The sequence below is a fragment of the Vitis riparia genome, chromosome 4 (genome assembly GCF_004353265.1).
Source record: "Vitis riparia cultivar Riparia Gloire de Montpellier isolate 1030 chromosome 4, EGFV_Vit.rip_1.0, whole genome shotgun sequence".
Classification (NCBI taxonomy): domain Eukaryota; kingdom Viridiplantae; phylum Streptophyta; class Magnoliopsida; order Vitales; family Vitaceae; genus Vitis; species Vitis riparia.
Window position 1 is genome coordinate 6,072,114 of NC_048434.1, and position 26,840 is coordinate 6,098,953.

General features: G+C 37.3%; 1 protein-coding gene across 2 annotated transcripts; it reads right to left on the reverse strand.

Annotated features, from left to right (window-relative positions):
* Nucleotides 1-119: 119 nt before the first annotated feature.
* Nucleotides 120-26,840, reverse strand: LOC117912014 (aberrant root formation protein 4). Of its 2 annotated transcripts, XM_034826425.1 has the most exons (14): nucleotides 26,647-26,839; nucleotides 26,319-26,495; nucleotides 26,085-26,234; nucleotides 23,909-23,981; nucleotides 17,567-17,742; nucleotides 17,409-17,468; nucleotides 17,068-17,212; nucleotides 16,900-16,968; nucleotides 16,515-16,786; nucleotides 16,364-16,435; nucleotides 6,895-6,972; nucleotides 6,591-6,794; nucleotides 5,791-5,842; nucleotides 120-621 (listed from the first exon to the last, which is right to left on the reverse strand). In XM_034826425.1, exons 1-14 carry the CDS (start codon nucleotides 26,731-26,733, stop codon nucleotides 407-409), a joined length of 1,830 nt encoding a protein of 609 aa, XP_034682316.1. In that variant the 5' UTR covers nucleotides 26,734-26,839; the 3' UTR covers nucleotides 120-406. The 2 variants fall into 2 exon arrangements, with proteins under 2 accessions (XP_034682316.1, XP_034682317.1); XM_034826426.1 differs by lacking the exons at nucleotides 120-621; nucleotides 5,791-5,842 and adding an exon at nucleotides 5,919-6,023 and having other exon boundaries at nucleotides 26,647-26,840.

Below are 26,840 nucleotides of genomic sequence, written 5' to 3' on the forward strand. Positions count from 1 at the left end.
CCAATTTTCCATGTTTCTCATAAGAAATACATCTGAAAATTGGTCTAAAAAATCTCCTCATTTTCAAAAAAATCCATTTTTAATCCAAAATTAGTCAAATATGCTTTTGAATTTGAAAATGATTTTCAAACAAACCCTTGACATTTATGGTTATGAATGGAAAACCTTTTACATGGTAAAAGTCTAGACTCTACAAATGACAAACTTCAATCATGGGCAATTGGGAGAGGCTGGCTGCTCTTATTGAAGGATCAGTATTTGCGAACTCCAGATCTCATTATGAGAGAATCAATACTCATAACATGTCCAACAGCTAAGCAAAAGGTATTCATGCTCGAGAACTATATGTTCATCCACTGTAAAATTTCCATGGGGATTTCCCACAAACGGCTCAGGCATGAGATGCCTATTGTTTCAATTTTTCTTCGACAAGCTCAATACAACGATACAAGACTAATTCAACAGGATTGAGGGCACATACCATGTCAACCACAAGTTGGTCATAATCATTCTTGTTTTCAGCCTCAATGCCTGTTACCAAAGTTCGAAGAGGTAGAAGCCATTCGTTGTATGCCTTGTGTAAATTGTTCTTGGATAACACCCCTGTGCAATTGGTTTTCCCTATTTCATTTATCACCATAATCAGAACACAGGCAGCACCCAACAAACCTAACTTTAATTTTTGTAGTTCATTTTAGGGTAAAAAAATCCAAAGTTTCAGTATTCACATCAGTAAGATAGCATTTTTTTTCATCTATTACTAGTTAAAAAGAAGTAAATACTCTTCATTTTCTCTCTAAATGACCCGACCTTTGACTACTAAAATTAACACATGCATACATTCTTCACAAACTAATTTGATCATTAAGTAAAAAATTAACTCTAGAATAGTGTTTTTTAAACTGCAAACCAAATATTTTAAAACTTAAAACGCAGTCTGGTATAGCCTCTTGGGATGGTTTGGTTTGACCAATTGAACTGGTCTTGTCCACCCACCATTTTATGAGATTCAGAGCTGGATCAGGTTTTAAAACATTGGTAGCTACTTGTCACATGCTAAGGTATTTCCTAAGCAATCGTGTATTACTTAGACAACTCAAGATGCTTAAGTTACTAAGTCAACCTTCAAGCTAGAGATGAACAAGGAAGCAACACTCATAGAGTTTGAAAGAATAAAAACTTATATTAGATAAGAATGCTCAACAAGGCCTAAAAATGGAAAGCGACACTAAGAGAGTTTGGAATAATGAAAGCTTATACCAGACAAGAATGCTTTACAAGGCTTAGAAGCTCAAATGTTAGGTAGCTTGGCCAAATGAGGTCATCATCTACTTATAGGCACCATAGGAACTCTCTAGAACCCTTGATGGTTCTTTACAATTATATAAGCTTCTATATACGAGTTTGTACAAGTTGACAAGAACTCTCTATAATACAGCAACACAATTCCAATAAAGATGTGTAAATGCCTTTTAAGTCTCTTTAAAAACTTATTGTCCTTATATAAGCTTAAGCGGTATAATTTGGGCATCGAATAACATACAAATGCACAAACAGGATAATTCTCCTATGAGACCCAATCCACCCACTCAAATTGACGATAAATAGAAAGATTAAAGCTTGAGATAATAAAACTACACCAATAAACACTAGTGTTAGCCCAAGGGTTCTCCTAATCGCATTTTGATGATAATAAATCATGATTAAGTTGCTAATTTGTTTGAATTATAAAGAATTTTAGATGTTAGTTTGGAAATTCATCAAAGAACCCAATGGATGCAAGATCAAGACAATTGGAAGACCTTTAATCATAGGAAACATATGTAATATGAATGCATGAGTGCACTTAGGATTTTCATATCTTTTCATGTATCTTTAAAAACTCAATTTATGCATTAAAGTTACATTTACATCAAAACCAAGTTTTATCTAATGAGAACCTTAGGCAAATCATTTCAAAATTGGCATATTAGTTTACCTAAAGACCTTGTCTAAGAGTTAGAAGAGAAAAAAACATAAAAATATAGGTTTTTGGGCCAAAAATGGTTAACCGATCGAGACACCAGCTTATCGACTCAACTGGCTAGGGTACTGGTCGATCGATTATACCTTCCTAGTCGAGGTCCGGTCGAGAGATGCAAAAAATCTTCTCTCTTCCAATAACCTTGCATTCCCGATTAAGGGCTATGCCTTCCCAGTCAAGGTTTGGTCGAAGTTCGATCGAGAACTAACAGTCACCTACCACACATTTATTGCCCAACGACTAGTCAACCGGTCGACCCCCAGCTCGACCGGTCGAGGCTACTTTTTGGCATTTTTAGCTCCTGAGGTTAGAAACCTATAAATTGAGAGCTCCACTTTATTTATGAGTAAGATAACACCGGCATTTATTTGTCTACCTACTTGTTCTTGCCTTAAAGCTCTCATTCGTTCCTTGGTGCATTAAATCTCCATTTACACATTCCTTAGTGCACCTTTGTGATTCATCCTAACATTTGAGTTGTATTTGAACCCTAGTTGAGCTAGGTTGAGAGATTTAAGCTTATTATTTGAGTGTTAAAAGCTTCAAGTGAGCAAAGACTTGAAGGGATTGTGTAAGAGCCCATTGGAGTTGGAATCCAAGTGTAAAAGTGTTGGAAGTTTGATTGAAGCTTCAAGTATAGTGGAACCCTCACTCGGTTAGGAGTTTGAGAGTGGACGTAGGCAAGGGTTGCCGAACCACTATAAAATCTGAGCTTGCTTCTTCTCATCTTATCTTTTTATTTTTGTGCTTCCTTTGCTTGAATTTATTATGTTTGAAAAAAAAAAAATTTAAAACCCAATTCACCACCCCCTCTCCCCACCCCCCTTCCTTAGGTGTTTTCTCTATTAAGATTAACCTTTATTTTCTCAACTAGATTTATAGAACAAACAGGAATAAAAGATAGGAAGATTGAAAACTTAACCAATAAGTAATAGTGAACCAACCCCTATAATTATCTTCTATAAATCCTACTTAAAAAGCATTGCAGCCTTATCAAATGCCATTAAGAACTCAGCAAGCCTATAAAATTCTATTTGCCTTTTTCTTTCATTTCTTTTTGTCATGCAATACAAAGGTTATCCATTAGTTCAAATTCACTTGACTTTTTGATAATAGGATGAAATGAAATCAAGTGACAATAAGCTTACAAAGTTAGATCTCAAATATTCTAAAGCTATGCAACATGGAGGCAGCTATAGAGGACCCATGGCCCAATACAGACACGAGCCCAAGATGTACATAGCCAAATAGCAGGCATTATGATCTTACATTTTTCCTAAAACTCACAGGCAATATGACCTAATATAGATTGTGGTTTAAGGCTAGGAGACCCTCAATCCCCTTATCTTTTTGCTCTAGTTATGAAGGCTTTGAGCTGCATAATCTTTAAGGCAGTCAAGAAAGTTTTTGAGTGGCTTTACGATTGAAGGTAAAGAGGAAGCAAGGATGGAAGTCTCTTACCTATTGTTCGTAGATGATACCTTGTTTTTTCTAAGGCCAATGTCGAGTAGCAGAAATATTGAAAATGGGTCCCACTATTTTCTGAGCCTGTGTTAGTGTGAAAATTAACTTCCAAAAGAGCAAGATAATTCCGATTGGTGAAGTAGAAGATTTTGACATTTTGGCCTCTTTGTTTGGTTGTAAGGTTTAGAGCCACTCATCCATCTATCTTGGGTTGCCTTTGGGAGCATCTCATATGTCTTATGCAGTGTGGGATTCAATTGAGGAGACATTCAAAAGAAGATGAGCCCCTTGGAAGAAATAATACTCATCGAAAGGAGGAGAAGTGACCCCCTGATAAAGAGTACTCTCACAAGCCTTCCCATATATTTCATGTCCCTTTTTCTGATGCCTAGGAAAGTGAGCAGCAAGTTAGATAAATCATAAAGATTTCTTATGGGGGAGTCATTCTAAGGAGAGAAAATTGCACCTAGTGAATTGGAGAACAATTTGTAAAGATAAGGGGAATAGAGGATTGGGATTTAGAAAGTTGGATGTTCTTAATAAAGCCTTGTTAGGCTAATGATTGTGGAAATATGCCTCCTTCAATATAATAACATGAGGAAGCCAATCCACAGAAAATATGGAGAGGAGGGAGGAAGGAGGAAGGGGCAAGGTAATTAGAACAGGATGGGAGGAATTCAGCCTCAGAAGCCCAATTTTGGTTGGGAATAACCTCAAAATCACATTCTAGGGGTGAGTGTCCTGAAAGAGGTGTTCCCTAAGTTGTTCAAGATTGCGTCCAATAGGAATGCAATAGTAGCCAACTTGTGGATGGCAAGGGAGGAAGAAGGCACCTTATCCCTTCTTTTCAAAAGACATGTTCAAGATTGGGAGGTGGGAGTTGTGATACAATTTACGGAGCTCATCCACAAAGTGAGAGTGCAAGAAGCAAGAGAGAATGGTTTACTTTGGGGTGCAGAGAAGAAGGGGACTTTTCTGGTGAAATCTTTCTATAACTTCTTTTATGATGAGAATTAGGCATCATTCCCTACCAAAGAAATTTGGGGCACTTGTGCCCTTATGAGAACAAGTTTTTTTGCTTGGGAGGCTAAGTGGGGAAAGATCCTAACCATTGATGTCCTCATGAGAAGAAAATGGTCAATGACCAATAGATGCTAGCTAAGCACATCCTCATCCATTGTGACTCAACCAGAAAGTTGTGGGACATGTATTTAGCAATTTTTGAGTTGAAGTGGGTGTTTCCAGATCCTATGGATGTATAGCTGAGTGAATCAGTTTACTTTGGAGTGAGGAGAAGGGGACTTTTCAGTCTACAACTCCTTACATGATGAGAATTAGGTCCTGTCCCCTACCAAAGAAATTTGGGGCACTTGTGCCCCTATGAAAACAAGTTCTTTTCCTTGGGATGCTAAGTGGGGAAAGATCTTAACCATTGATGTCCTCAACCAGATGAAGATGGTGAATTACCAACAGATGCTAGCAAACCACATCCTCATCCATTGTGACTCAACCAGAAAGTTGTGGGACATGTTTTTAGCCATTTTTGAGTTGAAGTGGGTGTTTCCAGATTCTGTGAAAGAGATCTTTTTGGGTTGGAAGGTAAAGGGTATGGACAAAAGAAGGAGGAGGATGTGGAGTATGGCTTCTCTTTGCTTGTTCTGGTGTGCAGCGTGAAAGAAACCAAAGGATCTTCAATGGGAAGAGCTCTCTGACCAAAAGCTGAAAGAAATCTTTTCTATGTCTCTCAAGGAATTTTCTAGATCCTTGTTGGGGAAGGAATATGTTTCTTTGTTAGATTTCATTGATAACTCAAACTGTCGATAGTGGTTTTTGGTTGATTTTTCTTTAGCCTTTTTTCTATTTGGTTGTTTTTGAATGGCTCCATTCAATACATCTTTTTGGTTGCCTATCAAAAAGAAATATATGACCTTACATAGATTAGGATAGCACTTCCCAAGCTCATAAAAAATTTGATTGAAAACCCAAAATGGTGTTTTGCCAAAACTATTTTGACCAAAGGAGAGCTTTTCCCTAGGTTAAAGATTAGGACATTAGCTTATATGAACAAAATGTTCTGGAACCAAATTCAATGGTCCTATATCATTCACTTTCATCATAATAAACAGTTTTAGTACATGTGCTTTTCTCATAAACACAAAGGCTATACTACTTATCCGAACGTGGATGCAAGAAAAAGCTGCTAAAAAAAAGCACTAGAACACAAGCAGCAAAGCACATTAAGGGCAATAGTAACAAAAGCATTTTCTTTCTCAACTTCCAGAAATCAGTAAAGATGTTTTTACCTGTTGACTCTGTTATCAATACAAATCTGTAAAGGTTAAGAGCAGATAGAACCTGAAGAATATGAATGAAAAATGTTACCGAAATAAAAGATTTGATCAAGACACACACAGAAACTATAATTATTCATTATCACATGTTATTTTTAAAGCCAAAGATAAAAGAGAGAAAATACCAATACTGTGAGGTTGCATATAAAGTACAAATATTGTGGACATGGTCATGAATGCATGTTCTGAAATGGAGACAAGGCATCAGACACAACAACTCCCCAAAATCTAGACACAGGAACATGGCTAATCAACTATACATGTGCTCATGAATTGACTATATAAAACACATTCTTTTATTTATTTATTTTTAATTTCTTATGCATGTGGAAGAGCCTTAGAGAACAAATAAGTGAAGAAAGTAATTGGAGTAAATTAAATATGTCAAACATATTCTTTTATTTTGTTTTAATTTTTTATGTATGCAGAAGAACCTCAAACCATAAAATAGTCAAGAAGTATTTGTTTTTAAAATTTAGCTTCTATGACAAGAAGGAATATGTGCAAATGAATCCAGCAAGCATTAGCACTAGCGTTCACCAATGGCTGATAGGGAAAAGTGTCCAATAGATCAGTCTCAAACAGAGGCACTGAGTTCATTACAATCTTAGGTATTTCAAAACTTAATACCAATAAATAAATAAATAAAGATAAAAATAACAAAATACAAGCACAAACATGCAAAAATGAAGTAAATCCAGCAAGAAAGTTCAATGAATTATAAGAAATTACAAAGCAGATGAAAGAAATACCGCATCGCTATCCTCAGGAAGGGCTGGGGGTCCTCCCTTAGGAGGTCTCAAAATCAATTCCACCAATTCGAGAACATCTGCACTCCAAAACAATGATCTTTGGCAGGATTTTTCAGCTTGCAAGAATTCATCATGTCCTACAGAAATTCTTTGGCAATTTTCCATACGCATTTCCTCTCTAACACAATCTACAAGAATTGCAGTCTACAAAATTGCAACAACTACTTCAGATGATTGAATTGACTTTAAAATTAGACAAATAACAATATGGATAAATGACATAAACTGTCTTGAAACAGTTTACCATGGAAGAAGAATTGCTATTTGCAATCAACGCTTTTAAAATGTCAAACCGTGGAGAGGTTGGAATATCGGCAAGTACCTGGCATCATGAGGTAAACAGACATATACATCAATAACATAGGTAGGAAACTTATACATATATACATACATATGTGCACACAAACAAACTGTAAGTAATGTATCTCCCAGATGGCACAAAAAGTGAGAGGACGCAACTCAATTGCACAGAATACAAAAGCCCCTCAAACAAAGGAAGAAAAACCAAAATGCAAGATGGAAAACAAGAGAAGAACTCCACCTACAACTCAACTAATCAATAAACTTAAAAAGAATAAAAAGGCATTCCCTTGACCTCAAACTCAGCCTTTTTTGCTCTAACTCGAGCTCAAATATCTCCCTATCCATTTGGTTAACCTTGTTCAATAAAGAACCATCACAAAACCCCATAAAAAAGGCAGCCGTCTTAAACACCGCATCTACTGTCCTCATCATGCCTTGCATCATAATTAACCACCCATCTTCATTTCCACTAAACCACAACTAGTACCACCATCATCAATTATTTCATCACTATAATCATTGTTCCACCAAAAAATTCACTAGCACTAACATCAAGATCACTTCCAACCATCTCTACCAACAAACCACTAACAACCATAAGAACCATCAACTCCTTAAAACATGCATAAACACATCACCCACTCTCTCTTCCCCTCCCCTCTCCCCCTCTCCCTCCCTTCCATGCTCCCCCTAATTCTTGTCCGTTTCAACCCAAGACTGATGGCTTCATCATTTTCATTCAAACCCCATTCTCCCAAGAACTGTTCAAGCAAAATGCTAACCCACTCTAAAAGCCACTGCCACAACCCAAGTCAGAACAATACACTAAGCATCCAAAGATGGCAATGGTCATTGTCATCACATTGTAGTTCAAAACCACAAATAAAGTAAATCTCCAAAATCCCTTGTCAGATCACATCCTCCCTAAAAAAACAATAAGGCCTTGGAATAAGGTATCTTTCCGACAAGAATTCCTTTCTTCTCTCCATTGCGATTAATAAGAGTACTAGTGCTACTTTTATTGCTTCAGTCCCAAAGAGAAATCAAATTTCCACAATTGCTGATTTTAGGCCCATAAGTTTGACTAATAGTCTCTATCAGGTCACTGCCAAATTGCTGTCTTACCACCTTCATAAGGTTTCGCATGAGACTATCTATTGGTCTCAAGGCACTTTTGTAGAAGGCAGACAAATCCTAGACACCATTCCAATAGCAAACAAAGTGGTAGATGAAAGAAGACCCGCAAAAATCGTCTTCCAAATAGATTTTAGAAAGGTTTATGACCATGTGAAATGGGACTTTTTGGATCCTGCTCTGGAGAGGAAAGGTTTCAATCCAAAGTAGAGGTCATGGATTCATGGATGTCTATCTTCTATAAGTTTTGTCTTTCTAGTGAATGGGGTGCCAAAGGTTGGGTTAAAGCATCTAGAGGCTTAAGACAGGGAACCCTTTCTCCTTTTTTCTCTTCACTATTGCTATAGATATTTTGAGTAAGATATTTATAAGAGTTGAAGATAGAGGCTTTTTGGTAGGGAAGTATAAGAAAAGGGTGTCCCTTCTTCAATTTGCATATGATATTTTTTTTTCTCAAGTGCTAACCATGAGGAGTTACAAAACCTTAAGTAGATCATTATGGCTTTTGGTCGCATATCAGGCTTAAAGATTAATCTAGGAAAAAACTCATTGCCAAGTATTAATGTGAGTAAGGACTCTATTCAAGACTTAGCTACCAAGGATACTAGGCTGCCAAGAATCCTCTCAAGCTTCAATTTCTATATCTGTTCTGAGTCATAAGGGCAAGGAATATGCTTATCTTCTCTACTGTAAATTAGTCTTCAACTAGTCCTTCTTGGAATTTCAATTTTGTCAAAACCTTCTGATTTAGAGGTAGAGGAATTAACTAGCCTCCCCTCTTCCGTGGGTCATGCATACATATCTTCTTCCTTTATAAATGAAAGGGTTTGGTCATTGACATCCTTAAGACTTTGCAATGTCAACTATTTTTACAAAGTTCTCTCAGTTGCTCCTCCATCTTCTATCTTGACCTCTTTTGCTCCTACTAGTTCAATTTAGAACTCAAAAGCTCCACCAAAGGTTAAGGCCTTTGCTTAGTTTGTGGATAATAAGAGTGTTAATACCAACGACATGCTTCAATTGAGGAGGCTTTACAAAGCTCTCAGTCCCGATAATTGCATTATGTGTACAAAGAGTGGTGAACCAATCAATCATCCTTTCTTCATTTTACCATTGCAATAATTCTTTAGCAAAAAATGCTTTGTTTAGTTTATCCAATCTTGAACTGGTCCCTCCTAGAGGCATAGTAGAAATGACGGGAATCTCCTTTAAGGACTTTGGAAGCCTTCCAAAAGGGAAGATTCTTTGACAAGTGGTTGTTTTATCCTAACATGGTTTTATCTTGTTGATAAGGAATGCAAGGATTTTTTAGGACAGGCAAAAATCTATGGATGTCATTAGGATTTGATTTACTTTTACTCTTCCCTTTGGTTTCAGTCACCAAGCCTTGTGTAGATATCCCTTTGTTTCTTTTAATGATGGACTAGAAAAGTGTTTGTTTCTCAAACAAGTCGATGAAGAAACCGTTGATTGGTTGTTCTCCCCATCTAATAGTGATGCAGCACACAATCATTAGTTTCTATTTTTAGTTTCTTACATTATTAGTTTATATTTTAAGTTCATCATTAGTTTCCTACATCATTAGTTTCTATTCTAGGTTAGTTTCTATTTCCTACATTATTAGTTTCTATTTTAGGTTCATCATTAGTTTCCTATTTTAAGTTTCCTATTTCAGTTATTTCATTTATTTTTGCATTACAAACATTATTTAAAGGCTTATTGTAATTGTTAGAGAGGAGTTCAATATATTTTTCAGAATTATTCCCTAATTTTTAGATCCTGTTGTGATCTTTGTGTTTGTTCTTGAGTGTTTTTTTGTTTTGTTTCCAAACAAACCTTTCGTTGCACCAAATAGGTTCAGTTAAGTAAAACTTTGATGGATATTGTTTAGGTAATCTTGTTCAAATGGGTATCGGAGGCGTGATTGGAGATCACTCCAATATTGTGTTGAGAGTCTTCTCTAAGCAAAGTAGAGTGGGGTTGGCTATTGAGGCAGAGATATTGGCACTATTGGAGGGTTTGTTGTAGTCTATAGCTTTAGGCCTTTCCATCCTAACTATAGATGGTGATTCAGCTGCTATTATATCTTGAGTGATTAATAAAGAAAGAGGTTTATGGAAGTTTGACAATTGGATGAGCAAGATCATAGATGTGTCAATGAGCTAGGTTACTCCCTCGCCTGGGTTCCCCGTTGAGACAAGCAAGTCTAAGATCAATTAGCCAAACAAAAAGCTAAGCATTTGGCCTCCTCTATTGGAGACTTTCTCCTCCCTTGAGTGTGTTATGTTTCTATCCTTTGTACCTTGGTTTTTATTTGTAAGGTTGGGTTATTTCCTATGGGCTTGATACTTGGTTGCCTTAAAACCCTGTTTTGTACATCCTTGAAGGGTTGCTCATCCTTCTTGTATTTATCTTTTAGATAAATGAAATTGTTTGTTTTTGTTCAATAAACAATTTTGAGCATTCCTTCATGACCAGTAAAATGTCAATTGCAAAAACCATTGTTAATTCTAACTTCTTTTTGTAGGAATTGATTTCCTTCCCACTGAGGCTTTTGTGTTTACAAATTTCATGGTACTGCTGAAGATGCTAGACAAAAAGAGAATCATATCACCATTTACTAAGAATCATACCCCTTGAATTTTGAAAGAAATAGGAAAGTGTGCTATTACTAAGAATAGAAAAGCTTGTCATGGAAATACACTATTTTATCTATCTTATCCACCTTTGTCTAAACCCCATGACCGCCAATAAGAAATCCCGATTGACATGGTCATAAGCCTTCTCAACATCCATTTTGAGGAAAATCCCAAACAAGTTGCTCTTTAATCTTGAGTCAATGGCTTCACGAGCAATAAGAACTGCATCTAGAATTTGTCTGCTCTATATGAAAGCATGTTGAAAATATGAAACCACCTTTCTTACCACTTTCTTGAACCTATTGGCTAGCCCCCACCTAACAAGACTAATGGGTCTAAAGTCTCTTAAATTTTCTACCCCACCCTTTTTAGGGATCAACACCAAGAAAGGGGTGTTTAAGCATCTAGAACTTGTCTGCTTTGTATGAAAGCATGTTGAAAATCTGAAACCACCTTTCTTACCACTTTCTTGAACCTATTGGCTAGAACTTTGGCTAGCCCCCCCCCCCTTACAAGACTAATGGGTCTAAAGTCTCTTAAATTTTCTACCCCACCCTTTTTAGGGATCAACACCAAGAAAGGGTGTTTAAGCATCTTTGGAAAGTCCCATGAAAGAAAAACTCCCTAAAAAAACCCAAGATCTCAGGCTTGACAAAGTCCCAACAAAACTACCAAAAAGCCATGGTAAAACCATTTGGTCTTAGAGCCTTGTCCTTGCTAAGACTAAAGAAAGCATAAAAAACTTCCCTTTTTGAAAAAGGCTCCTCTAAGCTCGTAGAACTGTCACTCCCTAGCACTTCAAAACACAAGCCCCTGATGCTCAATCTTCAATCTCTTGTTTTAGAAAGAAGATCTCGAAAAGCTTAGCACACCCCGTCCTTAATCTTGTCAACCGCCATTGAAGTAGCACCATTAACTCTCACTTTAGTTAACAAATTTCTTCCACTACGAGCATTGGCCATTTTGTGGAAAAACTTAGTGTTCCTATCACCCTCCTTTAACCAAGTTTCCCTTGATTTTTTTCTCTAGGAGGTTTCTTCCATTAAAGCCCACTTTTTATAATCCTCCAAGGCCATCCTTCTAGCCTCTGCCTCCTTAACCAAGAGAGGCGAAACTCTCTCAAGCATCCCAAAAGCTAATTAAAGAAAAAGCCTCTGCCTTGTGAATAGAAATATTACCAAAAACATCTTTATTCCACACCTTAAGATCCTTTTTAAGGGCCTTTAGTTTCATTGCAAGGCAATGGTTGCTATGGCCAATGACAACACAACCTGTCCACTAAGATCTAATGAGATCTTTAAAGCCATCAGCCTTAATCCACATATTCTCAAACCTGAAGGGTGCTTTGCTTCTTTTTATCCCACCACCCTTAAGAACAACGGGACAATGGTTTGAGAGAGGCTTGGGAAGTACAAACTGAGAAAAACCAGAAAAGTGATCCTCCCACTTTTCCGAAACCGAAAAATGGTCAAGCCTCAAGGAAGACTGAGAATTCAGCCCACCATACCACGTAAACAGATCTCCATAAAGAGGAAACTTCCTCAAACAACACTCCTTGATAAAATACGAAAAATGTCGCATTTCAACAGAAAGTCTTAGAAGTTCCATCTCTCCGCAGGAAATCTGGCAAAATTAAAGTCCCCACCTAAACACCATGGGTCTTCCCATAGGCCTCTGATTGCTCCCAACTCTTCCCATAAATCCTCTTTCTCCCCACTCAAGCAAGCCCATACACCCTAGTAAACATCCAGACAAAGCCATCCTCACAATTTCTGAATTGGCAAGTGATGGAGAAACCTTCGCACTACATATCCAACAACTCAAAAACCCTATTGTCCCAAAAAAACAAAATACCACCAAATGCGGCTTGGGCTTCCACCGCTCCCCATTCCAAAACCCTACCAACCCCCAAACTTCTAACCGTTTGTACTGACATCTCTCGCACCTTTGTTTCTAAAAGACAAACCAGATCAGGCCTATACAACCTTAGCACAGACTTGTTCAATTTTCTTTTCTCATTATCATTGGTCCCTCTCACATTTCAAGAAAGAGTTTTTAACTTCATCAGTCCACCAGAATGAAGCCCAATTATTTTTTCCATCCCTCCTAGCCACTCTAGAAGAGCCTCATAAATAACTGAGCAGTTCAGTCCTTGTAACTCCCTCTCAAACCAAGAGGTGGAAGGTTTTTTTCTTCTTTCTCCCTTGGATTGGGGTCCTACCACCAATTTTTGCTTCCATTTTCCTCAACAGGGACCAAATTTCCTCTTTGAAACCCTCGACCACATACCTAAAAACCTATTGAAGTCTGCTAAGGTGTTAAACACTTTTTCAGATGGCAAAACATCTCTGTCCCAAGGACTGGAAGCCCCCCCTGCTCTGGATGTGTACCAACAAGAGCAACTGTAAGTCTATAACCAATAATAACCTCCCCTCCCCAAGGTCTCCCACAGAAGCATATTTATGCAGGGCAAGGTCAAACAAAACCAAAAGAAGAGTCCTTCAAAGACCACTCCCCATAACACACATAAACTGAATTTTGTATAATGACCATCTCCTACTATGATGCACATATTTGACTTGAATGCTTCCCATCCTCTCCCGATTGCTTTCCACAACCTAACCTTATGTCCTTCCTTCCATTCTTAGAGGCCCAACCTAAAAACCTGGACAACCCCCTCCCTTCTTCCTCCCTCCCCTTAATTTACTTTGAATAACTATCCTCCACAAGTTATCTCACTCTATTGCAAATCTTCAGAGCCATTACTCTAATAAAGCCTTACTAAACATAGAAAGGCTTCTAATCTCCAAACCTCCCCTTTAACTTTAGATTACCTTACCAAGTGTTTTTTTCTCTCCAGATTACCCCACACCCAAAAAAGTTAAAAACAATAATAATAATTAAAAAAAAAAAATACAGACAAAATGAAATCTTACTGTATTTTCTCTAACCTGATCCTTGTTAGTTGTTACCAAGGTACCAAGAACATAGACACAACATAAATGGTAAAACAGACTAGGAGCTTTTAATCAAAGAAAGCCTACCGTCTTGGATAAAAATTGTCTGTCCCACAGTCAAGCTTTCTCCTAAACCTTTCTTTAGTTTGTCCCAAATCACCATCCATCTAAAAGGAATAGCCAGGGGTAAGCCCAAGTATATGGAAGGCAATTTTTCCAATCAACAATTACAGTTCCACTAGGATTCCAAATCAGAACCACAACCACTAGCAATCAAACTGTTAAACTTAACAAAACCTACCATAGTAGAAGGCTTAAATTGGTCCCCAGATCTCCCAAGTCAATAAATGGTGGCCTGGTCAAAATTAATCAATAACTAGTGAATGAAAACTACTATAGTTCATGGTTTCTCTCATATTTTGAAAGTGACTCCATGATTATTAATAATAAGATTAGACAGAAACATTCAGGTCCTTGGAGGTCAGCTAACTCGATGCTGTTGATCAACATTTGCTCCTTAAGGAGTATAGTCCTTGAGGTTCAGATGACACCCAGATTGGCCAACCAGAAGTTAGATTTTTTATACAAGAGGGCAGCATCTAGATTACAGCTGTTCAGAGATCATCTGTACTCCGCATGTGAGTGGTTTGCTGTGAGACTATTTTTTATTTTCTGTTGCACCTTTTCCCTTTCTTTTGGAAGGTTTCCTCATCCTCCATTGTATTTCTTTGTCTTTTGGTTCTCTAATAATACACTGTATTTTTGTTAAAAGAAAGGTGATATTCACCAATCTTATGCCTCCAATACCAATTGTGATCTAGTCATATAGTTAAAAACAATTTTTGGTTGGCTCGTAGAAAAATGCCAGAGATATGAAGGCTCTCAATTCTGGAAATACAAAAACTATAGCAAGATTTGGCAATGCATGTATGGAGCAGAAACATGATAACATATTAAACTGCCCTATGACATTGTGCACCAACTAGATCGATCAAGAAATATCCCTTCTTATTATTATAAGATCATGATTGGATCCACATATGTTCTGTAAAAAGAATTGTTATGTCAGTGGAAGCTTTGATGCAAACATCGTTAATCAAGAACTCAAAGATAAAATAATCAACACAAACAGCACACAAGGTTTTAACTTGGTTCAGTCAACCATGCCTACGCCCATGGATGAGAGAGAATCATTTCACTATGAAATAGAGAATATTACAAAATACAGAATTAGAACATTACAAAGGATATAACCAGATACAACTATTGGGTTCCTGAAACATCTCATGTTTCCCCACTCTTCGTATCCATACCCTACCACAAGCCCTCTCACTCCACTAGGTACCTCCCGTTCTTCGTCGCATTTCTATCCACCTCGTATAGTTTTTACAGGCCCATCTCCATCTCATTACTTTTTCCCTTCATGACCTAGAATATTTATAGGGATATTTCCAACAACTTTCCTTATTGTATAAGGAAATCTAATATTACAATGATATATTAACTTGGGAAATATTTCATACAATATTCTTTACAAAAAAGAATCTTTACTAATTAGAAATTTGGAACAATTCCCAACAATCTCCACCTTGAACCAAATTTTGTGAAGTCAATCTTCAAACTCTCCATGACACAAACTTTTTTGTATCATATCACCACAAGAGAGCACTCGACTCCACCTTCATTGAAAATTCCTTTTGTTTTCATCTTGTGTGCTCTGTGTGATTTTTACTCTTCCAAAAATCTTCAACCCAAGCTCTGATACCAGTTTGTTATGTCGGTGGAAGTTTTGATGCAAACATCATTAATCAAGAACACAAAGATAAAATAATCAACACAAATGGTATATGAGATTTTAACGTAGTTCGGCCAACCATGCCTACATCCACGAATGAGAAATAATCTTTCCACTATGCAATAGAGAATTTTACAGAGAAGAGAACCAAATACAACTACGGGGTTCACGAAACATCTCATGTTTCCCCACTCCTTGTATCCATACCCTATCACGAGCCCCCTTGGTCCATTGAGTATCTCCCGTTCTTCCTCACATCTTTATTCATCTCGTATAGTCTTTACAAACTCATCTCCATCTCATAACTTTTTCTCCTCATGACCTAAAATATTTATAGGGATATTTCCAACAATTTTCCTTATTCTATAAGGAAATCTAATATTACAATAATATATCAACTTAGAAAATATTTTATACAATATTTTTTACAAAAAAGAATCTTTCCTAATTAGGAATTTGGGACAATTCCCAACAAGAACTAATTGCTACAAAATTGATGAAAGGGGCATAATAATTGGTAGATGATTGGTCACCAGCAGGTTTGTGGAACAGGAACATGTAGCAGTGCTTGTAGGGAACTTTCAACCCCCCTGAATTGTATAGTGCATTTCTGGATTCTTCTTATAAGATGTGGAGATTGTTATTGCTTCCCTTTGGAGTGGTATAGGCATATTTTTATGTTTTGATCAGTTTTTATATAAAAATCTTAATAGGTCTTCTAATCTTTCTTTGTATGCAATAAATCTGTTGTTTCTCATCACAAAAAAAATAAAGAAAGAAAGAAATAAAGAAAATAAAATAAAAAATAAGAAAGAAGGAGAAAGAGAAAAAAAAAAGAAGAAGAAGAAGAAGAAGATTCAACAAACAGCAACATAAAACACTCACCTTTTTGAAAGAATTAAAAGCATTCCTCCTTAGCACTGAATCTGATGTGTACATAATGACCATCTCAATAGCCTGAAAATTGTTTCTCTTAAATTTTGGAGAGCAAATAAATAAAATATGATATATATACCAAAATATAGCAAGAAACTACCTGCAAAGAAGCAAAAAGACCAGGCACATAAGATGAGCAGTCTGAAACTTCATCATTACATTTTTCAGATAGATTCCCATCCATAATCCAAAGCAAGAAGTTGATGGTATGTTTCTTTAACTCCCATGGCAGATTGGCAGAGGAAAATATGTGCTTTAACATGCCCACTGCCTGCCATCTTTTAGTCTGGTTACTTTGAAGAGCATCCTTAAGGACAGTCAAATCCTCCTCAGCTGATTGAGCGACCGTGTTTGACATATGGCCACAAATCACTGCATCAGTTCAACAACAGAGAAATGGAGCAAGTCATTGCAACAGAGAAAATCTGTATGGCCATGGAAGGAAAAATTTGCAACAGAGAAAATCTGTATAGCCAGAGCAAAACCTGCAAGAGATGCTCCATGCTTGACATAGGGAAAACAACTTAGATAATCATCACCATCCTCTGTGCATTCTGGAAAATGAATAAAAAAATAGGAAGTAATCCTTTCAACTTGTCAACCTTACTTGTGACAAAGGATGATTAAGAATTTTTTCAATTGTGTGAATTTACCTTTAAGAACAATATCAATAATTGTGTCAACATCACATCCAATTAGTAAACCAAGATAGGATAAGCCACAATATGGAAGGAAGTGGGATAGTTGTAACACCAAGGTAAGACAGCTTGAAACTTTCTCCCTCATACAGAGAAGAGACTGCATGTCAAGGGAAAATATGGAACAAAATGAGCAGAAAAATGCAGAATCGCCAAAAAAAGAACAAAGAACAGTAAAAAAGATCAAAAGCTGGAAATAATTCATATAAATAGTCTGAATGGAACTGAGGTAGCAATAGAATTGGAAAACAAAACAATATAACAGGAACAGCAATTGAACATTGAGAAGTGTCAACCATGATTTGCAAGACAAACAAGCCAAGTAGAGCACGGAGTTTTTCATTTAGCCTGCCCGCCTGTTCATAAGAATACAAAGTTAGATTAAAGGGATTTGGTAAAGGCTCAAAAGTAGCCTAATAAAGCAAAAACAATATTTTGTTAAAGTGTCACGGACCAACTTTCCACAAACTGTTTGTATAGAATTGGCAATGCTGATGGCTCTGGCAAACAAATCCTCAGAATTTGTGTCTTCATCATCTAACTTTGAAGTCATGGCCTTCAAAACACTAAGGATAACAGGGACTGCTTCTTTTACTTGCTCAAAATGACGTCTTGGAATGGAAAGAAATACTGAAAACCAAGAAAAAACATATAACAGCGACATATCAGCACTCCACAGGTGAGTATGTAGCTTTAGCCTCTTTTATACATTCAAATTAAGTATCTAACAAACACCATAACTGTATGAAAATCTAAGTTCACATGTCCAAAAATTGGAGTTTGAGAAATAACTCCTTTTATGGTAAAAAAAAAAGCTTGTGGCATGTGCTGGGAAAAAAAAATGAACAGAAAGGAAGAAAGCAAGAAATAAGAAAGATGTTATTGTTCTGCTCTTTGTTATAAGGAACTATCCATTTCTGTACTTGAAGATGTTGCTTTGCTATCTCTCTTCCATTTGCCTTGCTGTTTGCTTTCTTGTACTAGACTGTCCTTTATAAACTTTGTAGATACAAGCTCTTTGAATTTGTAGCTTTTCAGCCTTGAGTCGCCATTGTACAACTCTCGGGTGCACCGCCCATGGCCTTGTTTCTATCTAATGAATTTTTACACTACACACACACACATCTCATAGTGCCACAATCATATTAATGGGTAGCCAGGGCCAAAAGGACCTACAAATGAAGAGCAATCTCCACATACTGTAGATTATGCATCATGCAAAATTCACTGGTCAGCATGACTAAAACTAAGATCAAGCACCCAATAACCTATAGATCCATTCTCAACAAGCAAGTACTAGTACACTATAGTCTTTTAGAAAAAGTGCCTTTCTGAGTTTGCTTTCCTTTTTCTCCCAACATCAGTAGCTGAAATAAAATCAAATATCGGTAATATTTATGGTGGAGATTCTTCTCCAGCAAACCTCAAAGGTCTTCATATTCATCCTTGATTCCAACACCATATACAATAATCTCTACATTATTTGATTGAATTATCATAAAATCGAAAGTTGATGAAATAGCTTCCTATCTCTTTTGACCCTGGTGAATGTTGTTTCCATAGATTTCTTTTAAATAAATACTTGTACTTAGGAAGTTCTCATAGATCAAGCCTTTTTCCTTGGATATTCTAGTCAAATTAAAACATCCAAAATGATACAAGGTGACAAGAATATAGGATGATCACCCCTTAAATTTGCATGATAGGCATAATTTGTGAATCAATTAACCATCTTGAGCTAGTGGTTTATTAGAGGGCTTCAGTGGGCAATACTAGAACTAGAGTATCTCTTTTACAATTTGCATCTAACACCATTTTTTTTTTCTAGAGCCTCTACAAAAGACCTGCAAAACCTCAAGCTAATCCATTTGTTTTATAGGCAAATTTCAAGGCTTAGGATTAATTTAGACAAGAGCACTATCTCTGGTATCAATACAAGTCAGGATTAGGTCTCTATATTGGCTTCAATGCTTGATTGTAAAGTTTTAGATTGGACTTTATCTTATTTAGGTCTTCCTTTAGGAGGGAATCTATTGGCAAACGGCTTTTGGGATCCAATGGTTGATCAAATCTCAAGGAGACTGGATGGGTGGAAAAAAGTTTTTTTGTTATTAGGGAAAGAATAACTCTAATTCAGTCTTACTTGTCACACATTCCTAACTATTTTTTTATCTCTTTTCAAGATTCCAACATCAGTAGCTTCAAAGATTGAGAAATTGCAAAGGGATTTTCTTTGGTCAAAGGCTAGAGAGGATAAAAAAGATCATCTAATCAATTGGGACATAGTGTGTAGGCTAAAGGAGTTTGGAGGTATGAGGTTTGGGAAGACTACTCTAAGGAATCATGCTCTATTGAGGAAGTGGCTATGGAGGTTCCCTAAGGAAAGTTCCACCCTTTGGCATCAGATTATTTCAAGTATTTATAAGACATATTCTAATCGATGAGACGCCAACATTTTGGTCAGACAACCATTGTACTTAGCAAGCCATTACACAGGTTTTCCAAGATCTTTCTCCATACACCCCGTTTTGTGGTAGACGACAGGGAGTGAATTCGTTTTTTGAAAGATTTGTGGTAGGAAAATCAACTTACAAAATCTCACTATTTATCCTTAGTAACTTTTTTTCTCCCTCTCTTTCTTAGAACCTGAACTTCATTGCAACCTCGTTATTTGGAAATTGAGAACCATCTCTTTATTTATGGCAAGGTGGCTATAGACAGCTAATGGCAATCACTCCTTTTCAAACACCAAACCATTCCACCCCCTCAAAAAAACCCTCTTCAAACCTCCATTTTTCTTTCAAAGCAAATCCTTATAGAAATGTTGCTACACATTTATGGCACAATTACATCGTGACCCTACCATTAGTTCTAAATCTACCTCTTAAAACTAATCAAAAGATGTCAAAACCCAAGCAAATTGGCTCTCAACATTTTTCCTTTTTTTTTTTTTTGATAAGTAAAGCAATTATACTGAAAGCGCCAAGAAAAGTGCCTAAAGTATACACGATGTATACAACGCCAAAAAAAAAAGGGATAAATAAGAAACAACACCCTCAATTCACTTACAACCCAACCAATCTATGAAGTAAAAAATGGGCAAAGAACTAGACCCTAAATGTATAATAACCCACTCCAAAAACATATACATAAAAGAGCGTAAAATAGCGTGGTCTATTAGTTCAAAGTCTTGAAAGGCTCTTCGGTTTCTCTCCTTCCACAAGATTCAAAATAAGCACAAAGGAGAAAGGCATTGCCAACAAAGCCACCCCGCCAACTAATGAGGGAATCCTTGATTGAGAAAGGCATTGCCCACTGTACATCAAAAATAGCAAAAATAAGGTGCCACAACATGATTGCCTTAGAACAGTGAAGGAGAATATGGTTTGTTGGCTCCTCTTCACCCTTATACAAATGACATCTGTTTGGAAGACTTCAACCCCTCCTTTTTAGTTGATGCTTGAGTTAGAATTTTTCCCCAAACTGCATCCCAGGCAAAGAATCTGACTCTCATCAGCACCCAAAGATTCCATACCATGCTTGGGGGGAAACCTTTAGAGTAATAACCTGCTAAAGAGAAGTAGAAAGATTTGACTAAAAAAATGTCTCCCTTTGACAACTGTCAAACCATAGCATCCTCTACTCCTCCACTAATCACTTACCCTTGCAACCTTCTAAGCAACCCTTCCACCTCACTTAATTCCCAATCATTTATCTGTCTTGTGAACACTGGATTTCAACAACCCGCTTCCCCAACTTGCTTCCACATCTGATCTACCCAAGCTTCTTTATTAGTGGCTATTGAAAACAACTCTGGAGAAGTCATAGCTAAGGGTTCCTCCCCACACCACATATCTTTCCAAAACCTCACCTTCTTACCATTTCCCACCCTAAAACCAATCTTGTTATTGAACCCCTTCCACCCATACCGAAGTTCTAGAACACCAACCCCCTCTTCCTCCCTATACTTCCCTATAACCACCTATTTCCAAAAAGAATCATTCTTAAAAGCAAATCTCCAATACCACCTCCCAAGAAGGGCCTTATTTAGAAAAAATAACTTTCTAACACCTAGACCCCTTCCTTTTTATCCAAGCCAACAATTGACCAACTTACAAGATGAGGCCTTCTTTAGAGCTCTCGTCCTTCCCAAAGGAGGTCCCTTTGGATCTTCTCAAATCTAAGACTCGCCTTATAAGGGATCACAAATAAAAACATGAAATATATTGGCAGGTTAGATAAAATGCTCTTTAATAAAGTCAATCTCCCTCATTTTGACAAGTATTGTCTCTTCCACAAAACAAGTCTTTTCTGAAAGCTTTCTTCCAATACATCCCAAGCTTGAACGGAATTGAAAGAAGCTCCTAAAGGGAAACTATTCTCCACAAAAGCATGTTAGGTGTTTGAAACTATTCTCCCAACCACTCTTTTTAACCTATTAACCAAAACTTTAGCTAGAAGTTTATAAAGGCTCCCCATCGAACTAATAGGGCAAAAGCCCCTCAAATTCTCTGCACCCCCTTTCTTAGGAATGAACACAATAAAAGTGGCATTAAGGCTTCTCTCAAAAAGACCTAAATGATGAAAATCAGCAAAGAAACCCATCACTTCAATCTTTACAATGTCCTAACAAAATTGCCAAAAGGTCAAAGGAGAACTTATCTGGACCCAAAGCCTTATCCCCACACAAACTGGAAAGGGCTACAAGAACCTCTTCTTCTGAAAAAGGATTCTCCAAGGCCCTGGCTTTTTCACTGTCCAGAACCAAAAAAGGCAGTCTATTGATGTTTGGCCTCTAATCATCAGTTTTTGACAAAACTCTTTGGAAAGCATTAACCACCTCCTCCTTTACCTCATCTTCCTTTTCAACCTTCTTCCATTCACTTTGATAGTAGCCAAAAAATTCCTTCTTCTCTGGGCATTAGCCATCTTGTGAAAAAACCAAAAGTTTTTATCACCTTCTTTCAACCGCAATTGTCTTGATTTCTACCTCCATGAAGTCTATTCCATCCTTGCCCACTTACTGATATCCTCCACAGCCCTTCTTCTAGCCTCTAACTCTTCAAGGAAAGACCCATCTCTTTCTTTGGCATCCCAATAAATAATTTGAGAGAGGACAACCTCTTTGTTTGAGGAAACATTCCCAATCACCTCTTTGTTCCATGTTTTAAGATCCTGCTTCAACACTTTTAGCTTGCGGAGTAAGATGTGGCCAAATGAGCCACTAAAAGTGTAGCCTGTCCACCATCTCCTAACCAAATCTTTGAACCCTTCCACTCTCAGCCACATGTTCTCAAACCGAAATGGAGTTTTACCACTTCTAATCCCACTTCTATCCAAAAGAATAGGAGCATAATCGGAAGTGGGTTTGGGCAACAACTTTGAATCCCACTCTTTTGAGACCAAGAAAAGATCTAGCCTAAACGAGGATCTATTATTTGGGCCACCATACCAAGTATAGCACCCCCCTGCTAGAGATAAATCCCTCATATAGAACTCTTCAATGATCTCCGAGAAACACCTCATTGCTAAGGAGATTCTTTAGCAATTTCTCTTTTCTCTAGGAAATCTAACCACATTAAAATCCCCACCAATGCACCATGGATCACTCTACAACCCCTTGATGTCCCTAAGTTCTACCCACAACTCCTCCCTATCAGCACTACCAACCAACCCATACACACCAAAAAAAGCCAAATGAAATTGTCATCACAATTCTTAAACTGACAAGAGAGAGAATGCATGCCCATTTCCATGTCCAGAAGCTCCAAAACTCTGCTACCCCAAAAAACTAAAATTCTCTCAGATTAACCTCTTGAATCCACACTTTCCCAATTCAAGAATCTGCCTACACCCAGCTTTCTCACTAACAATTCCAACATATGTTGAACCTCAGTCTCCCACAAACAAACCAGGTCCACCTTCTAAGATCTGATAAGACCTCTCACCATTTTCTACTTATCCATATCATTTAAACCCCTTACATTCCAAGAAAGGATTCTAATATTCATTAACAAAGCCAGCAAAATTCCCCGAAGCACTCCTACTCCTTTTTCCTGTCCCTGTAGTTGAATCATAATTGATAGAACATTGAAGCTTGCGTAATTCTCTCTCAAATCTAAACTTCGAGGCTAAAACTTTCTTTTTTCCAAGATGAGAGCTTTTACCCTTCTTCTTAGACTCCAATCTCTGCATAAGAACCAAAATTTCGCTCTCAAAACCTTCATCTGGCATTCCCACAAGCCTACTAAGGCCAATAGTTTACCAAATGAGCCCTCAGAAGGGACCTCCTCAACCAGACCGTCAATTTCGACGCTACAAGTAATCCTTTCGCTAAACTCCACCTTCTCTATTGGTGGTCCATCTATCTGAATAACACTCAAAGGCCCAGGCTCCATTACAACTCCTCCCCCAAAGGGGCCCTGCTCTTTTCCTCCTACCGAACCCCCTAATCGAAGAAATTGAGTATAAAGAAAAAATAATAACATTTGTAGTGTGTGAGACCATATTCTAATTTTTTTTACTCATTTTCAATACAGTAGGAAATGGTCACACTTCCATACACTCCACAAGAACTATGCCATGAATGGCTAGTGTGTGAGAAAGTAATGTATATGACAACATGTGCATAAATTTAAAAAAAAAAAAAAAATGGATCAAATGCAATCAAAAAACTGGAAAAAGAATTTGTCTATAATCGATTAAAAGTATATACTTCTGAACAAGAATAATCATATAATAGTAGACGTTTTTCTCTTGTAAGGAAACTTATCCATTAGTTATTGGTGGTGTTTACCTTTTGATAGCCCACTTAGAAAAGGAGCATAATAACTAGGTGCCTTGGACATCCCACTTGGAACATCTAATGCCTGATCCAATTATTGGAAATGTCAGTGAAGCATTAGAACAAGGAAACAGAAGACTAAGAACAAACAAAGTGGTAAAATAAGCAAAAGACACCATCCTGCAACTGTCATAAACCATCAGGATTTTATAAGTGTCACAATTAGCACGCAACAATGATGAAACATGGCATTAGAAATAACAATCCAGGGAATTGTCATCTTCTATCAATACAACCAAAATTCACTTCTTAATGACTACTTGAATAAATAGCCATTTGTAATGGGCAAATAAGCAATATATTAATAGATGCCAAAAAAAGGGGGGATGCAACCCAGGCACATAGGAAATATACGTGGAGCACCAAAAAACAAAATGTGCAAAAGGCAAAAGCCACAAGATAAGCCCTAACCCCCACCCAAGTTATCAATAAAACTAGCATTAATAAGTTTTCACCCTCTCAAGGCCCCTCAATCACCAAAACAAAAACTTTAAAAATAATTTCTTCAAAACCAACTCAAACCACTCCAACCCCTTAAAATACCATCACCTGCACTCTTTCCAAATGAAACAGAATAGGCACAAAGGTGCCATCCCCCCAAACCTGCTTCTACCCTTGCCAACGAAGGGCCATTCCAAATAAGCATGTTATCCTAATAGAGCAAGCAGAGACCAAAGCACTCTAAGCAAGGCAAAACATAAATAATAGAAATTAAGAATACCCCCACAATGGAAGATAATATTAGATGATTTCAGATTTTATTTGCATTTGCAATATCAATTCACCACAATTCAACCTGTTATCATAAGTTAGTAGATTTTTAGAATTTTACCCAAGCTGCTCTGAAAACAAGGAAACCAACCTTAGGGGGAGCAGAAATACCTCATACCTCCCTAACTTGAAACATGCAGAAGGCTCCTAAATGCCACGACTTGCAAACAGCCTTTACTAAGAGACACCCTAACTTAGAGATTCTCCAAACCAGCCCATCTTTTCTCTCAACACAGACCACAAAATAATAACATCAACTCCAGGTACCAATCAAGGAATCTTTTCAGGAATCATGGGATCCAGTGGCCCCTACCAACTCCAGTGACACCCACCACCCTGTCTAGCGATAATCAGACACTTGACCATTTTTGTTGGCAGTAATACTGAAAAAGGTCCAGCAAAAAGTCTTCAAAACAGTGTCTGGAAACCAGCATTTTTGGAATCAATGCCCATTGAAAAAAAAAGGGTTTGGTGAGGGAAAACATCCCAACCTTTTCTGATAGCTTTCCCAAGGCATGTCCTATAGGACTTCTTCCCATCCCTTCAGCACAAACCACCCTTTTCCTTCCCATAACTTGGAAAAAATTTCCTCAATAACCTATCCCTTTCCAGGGAAAATCTCCATAAAGACTTACCAAACAAAGCCTTATTGAGTATCAACAGACTTCCAGCACCCAACCATCCATTTTTTAGAGCACATATTAGACCAATTAAACAACTGCATTTTCCTCTCCAAAAACCCACTACCCCAAAGGAATCTGGTTGAATCATTTCAAGCCCAAGCTAACTGCCTGAGAAACATAAGGAGATTAAAAAAAAGGAAGAAAAGAAATTGGTGAATTGGAAAAGACGCTTTTATAAGGCAAGCCTTCTTTTAAAACACTTCTCAAACACTCAAATTATGCATTTTTCACACATAGTCAATCGTCATGAATGATATTTTCTTGGAGATCTCTACAAGTTTAACAGGCACTTTTATGCTAACGTATTCACTGTGTCCATTTCAAAATTGTGATTGGCCCTGAGTAGATTTGTCCTGAAGATGGAGTTCACTCTTTTAATTGAGGGTACTTCATAGAAAGTTTTGGCTCTTATCATCTCCAATTAGCAGGCCATATATTGTTGTTGTTATATGGAAAGGTTGCTCATGACCTGTTGAGACATAATTAGATGTTTGCTCTACCATTTTGACCTTTGAGGTTGTATTAAAGTACAAATATTAAAGCAGAAACAGGCTTTACTAGTCATAAATTCTTTAAAAATTTGTTCTTTCAGGGGCTAAATATATATTATGACTCATTTAAACTCTTGTATGCAACAAAATGAGTAATGATCATATAGACTTCACCAAACATACCTCGCAGAAAATCGGAATCAAATCCCGAGGGCTACAAGTCGCTACAAACTGATTGACAATACTCTCAACAATCTCCAGACATTTGCCAGAGACGCATGCAAACTTAGCAACCGCCTTAGGCAACTCAAAAGAAAGAGCATCCACAACCGCCTTCAGATGAACACAGTAGAATTCACAAACTCAGCAACAAACCAAAACGATACTCGACACAAGACAGACTCAAATAAAACAAACCTGGTCCAACAAGGGCTGGCATATATACAGGTGAATCTCCGAGAGAACTTCGAGCGCATTGTTTCTCGATTCTTCATTGCTCGTATCAGATAAAGCAGCATCAGAAATCGAATCAAGGTAGTTCACGAGCTCCGACACTGAGCTTCCAGATTTATGGAGATCTCCAGTTTCGATTGACTGCCAAACAAAAGAGGGAAAAAAGAGAGACAAAATAAGATTGTTGACGTTGCCCTTGATTTGGTTACCGACTGAAATTTTTTAACTTGGTGAACTTGTTACATTTTCTTGGGAACCAAACGGGAATCGTAGAAAAATGAGGGAGGATTACTCTGGAACATGAGGTTAGAATTTGTTGAAGTCGAAGCACAAGAGGATTCGCAGATGAAGATTCTTCTAGTATCTTTACAGACGACATGGTCACTGATTTGCGTTGCCGCTCTGAACTTAAAATGTGTTTGGCACTCTAATGAGTATGATCGGGTCTGAGTACTCCTGGAGCCTTCTTTTTAATTTTGAATCCGT